The sequence below is a fragment of the Aptenodytes forsteri genome, unplaced genomic scaffold (genome assembly GCF_000699145.1).
Source record: "Aptenodytes forsteri isolate BGI_AS27 unplaced genomic scaffold, ASM69914v1 Scaffold217, whole genome shotgun sequence".
NCBI classification, from domain to species: Eukaryota; Metazoa; Chordata; class Aves; order Sphenisciformes; family Spheniscidae; genus Aptenodytes; species Aptenodytes forsteri.
The window spans coordinates 5,907,641-5,910,813 of NW_008796222.1; the positions used below are offsets into that span (position 1 = coordinate 5,907,641).

Genomic DNA, 3,173 nt, shown 5'->3' on the forward strand with positions numbered 1-3,173 from the left:
GGTAAAGTTCACTAATTCTACCAGGAAATTTGGTCAAAAAGAAAAGAGGTGCTATTGTGAAGAGTTGTTATGGAATTCTCCAGCTGAAAGCCACTGACAACTGGACATACCTTTTAGGCATGTCTACGTTTCCGGAAACATATGGACCGCTAGTTCTATTTAAAATGGTTTGTGTCTTGGGAATGTCAGTGTTCAAAGTGGAGGCGTGTATGTTCTAACAGTACCCGAGCTGGGGAGAACACTTGCCCATGACAGCAGCCATTCTTTTCTTGGAAGTTAGTGTCAAATTTGTTATCTTAATTGTGTGTCTCGTCGCTCTCCAATTTGACAGAGACGGGCTAATCTCGATAACAAGGTTCTGTTAAACTACTGTGGATTCCTAGCAGCAGGTGTCTGGGGAATGTTTGTGCATGTGGTTGCAGCAATGGATCTGAAGCTAACTTCTGGAATGTAACTGCTAGGGTTAGTAGTTAAGGGCAGGCTGAGGTTAGTGTCTTAAAATCAGCTCCTGCAAAATGGTAGGTTTTACTACAGCCTCTGTTGTGGTATAATTTGGCTATGTCATCAGTAGTTTCTGCTCCCCTCTTAATTCCAGTTTTGTTTCCCATTACTTTATTCTCCAGTTCCTGCCCACTGTTTTCTTCACTCTTGATTTGAAACCACTTCTTGTAGGCATCTTTGCTCCCCCACTACTGTCTGCTTGTAGTAAAGGTGTTAGATTTGGCCTCCTTTTTGCCCTCTGCTTCTGACATATACCTTTTATAGGCAGTTTTTTTCCTCATGGCCTTTTTGAAATAGACAGTAGTCCCTTTATAGGTTTGTGGTGGGGTTTGTTTGTTTGTTTTTTGAATCATCATACTTGCTTTCTTCTGGGAATGATTCTTTTAAGTAGCAATGAAAAGTTATTTTGTGACATGAATAGCTATTCATTTGTGTAATATTGACAGGTGATATCGGAAACTATTACTATGGACAAGGGCATCCAATGAAACCTCATAGGATCCGAATGACCCACAACTTGCTGCTAAATTATGGCTTGTACAGAAAAATGGAAATTTATGTGAGTATAAGCAATAGAATGTCCACTGGAGCATTTTAAGTTATTTTTGAAGGGCTTCAAGTATTCTCACACAAATAAATGGAGAGAAGTGGAAGTGGAAATAGAAAATACGTAAATAGTGTATTCAGATCTCTCTTACTTAGAAATGAAGCAGTATTTTATAACTGGTGAGGATTGCAGATTGTTGTGCATGTCTGGAAAAAGTGAGGTAGAGACTTTTCACCAGTATCTTTATGATTGGGGGGGTGGAGTTTTGGGGGGACATTGGGGTAACTGCACAAAGAATTAATCAAGTTGTATACTAACAACAGAGTAGTCCTTGCTTTATGTAAAACACTACTACAATCAGTTTCACTGTTCTCCCTTCAAAGTTGATTAGATTTCTCTTGAGTTGTCCGTTGTAGCCAATTGTTAGCTGATTTTGCAGAGCACTGATTATTTCTATAACTTGTTCTCGTTATCAGCGACCCCACAAAGCTACTGCTGAGGAAATGACCAAGTACCATAGTGATGAATACATCAAATTTCTCCGATCAATAAGGCCTGACAATATGTCTGAGTACAGCAAGCAAATGCAGAGATGTAAGTGTCAACATTAGGCTAAATCTATGTTTATGTGCTTTGATGGTTAGCATTGTTTAAAGCTAAATATTCACCAATACAGAGGTATGAACATGGCCTAATTGTGTGGGTGGGTTAGAGAAATAGTGTAACAAGAGTAACATGTGCCTGCCTTTAGCTACACTAATTATGGGACTTTTCTATTAAAAGCAGCCATATTGGCAAAAACGTTCTTTAAGCTTATGGAAGGACTTTTGCCTGCCCTTTCACAGGGTGTATTCTAGATATGAAATAATACTTTCTGTAGGCTTAATGCACAGATTAAACTTTCGTTGTGAGCTGTTTGCAAAAGTGTCTTAAAATTTTTTCTGATACAAAATCTTTCTGAAAAAGAATGGCTTTTAGAAGAGTAGAGAAGTAAAAATCAGTGTGTGAAAATGTGTTTAAGTCAAGAAAAGGAGTTATTCATTCCTGTTGGAGGGAGATAGTAAAAATTGTACATTATTCACTGCTCACCCTTTCTGTTAATTTATTTCTTTAATTATAGGAAGAGGCTCAAGGTACTGTTAGGAATGCAGTTTGACAGCTATTATATCAATTTAAAAGGCAATATTGTAACCTTTTTATGATGCCTTATTCTCAGCAAATTATTTTTCCAAGTAATTGTGCGTTTCTTTACATGACCTATGTTAATCAGCACTTCTTCAAAAATCTAAAAATGATCTAACTTCTTGCTAACGAGGAGACAAAGCTTCCTGTGGAAACTGAAAAGCGGGGGAAAAAAAAGATAGGTTGGAGTAATTTAGATAATAAGACTTTACATTGTTTTCAGCGTTTAAAATTTAGCCTGACAAAAATGAGGTGGGGCGGGGGGCAGTAGTTTAAAATGCTGAGTGAACTATGCATTGCATCTCTGAGTGTTATCCATGCGTATAGCAATTCTATTGGAATGTTGTTTTTGAAAAGTAATACATTTCTTACACAGTTAACGTTGGAGAAGATTGTCCTGTCTTTGATGGCCTGTTTGAATTTTGTCAGCTGTCAACTGGAGGCTCTGTTGGTAAGTATAGGTTGTTTGCCAGCTATTTTGTAGCTTTATTACGTTTATGTCAGCAACTTAAAACTTTGATAGTATATTTAAAAGTGAAGCAAATGTAAGGTTTTTTAATAAATAATAATTGTATATCAGTTACTTGACATATCTCATATTTGACAGTCTGTATCTCAGTATTGGTAAGAGATCAGGTCTAGGATCAACTTATTTAAAAAATAAGACACTGTTTCATGTAACAGATTTAAAGGTCTTCAAAAGTTTCTGAGTGCATTTCCTTTCATTTTTGTGTGTCTTTTTACAGCTGGGGCGGTAAAATTGAACAGACAACAAACATACATGGCTGTTAATTGGGCTGGAGGACTTCACCATGCCAAGAAATCGGAGGCATCTGGTTTCTGTTATGTCAATGATATCGTGCTTGCCATCCTTGAGTTACTGAAGTAAGTTTATGATGGGAACAAGATAAAATTATAAAGTGTCATTTTCAAGTATTTAAAT

General features: G+C 36.9%; 1 protein-coding gene across 1 annotated transcript in view; it reads left to right on the top strand.

The window, feature by feature from the left end:
- Window positions 1–947: 947 nt before the first annotated feature.
- The window catches only part of HDAC2 (histone deacetylase 2), a 19,534-nt gene continuing 17,308 nt past the window's right edge, over window positions 948–3,173 (top strand). The window contains exons 1-3 of the mRNA XM_009289142.2: window positions 948–1,060; window positions 1,525–1,642; window positions 2,607–2,681. Of these exons, the coding sequence (XP_009287417.1) occupies window positions 986–1,060; window positions 1,525–1,642; window positions 2,607–2,681 (268 nt within the window). The 5' untranslated portion in view covers window positions 948–985. The remainder of the gene's footprint in view (window positions 1,061–1,524; window positions 1,643–2,606; window positions 2,682–3,173) is intronic.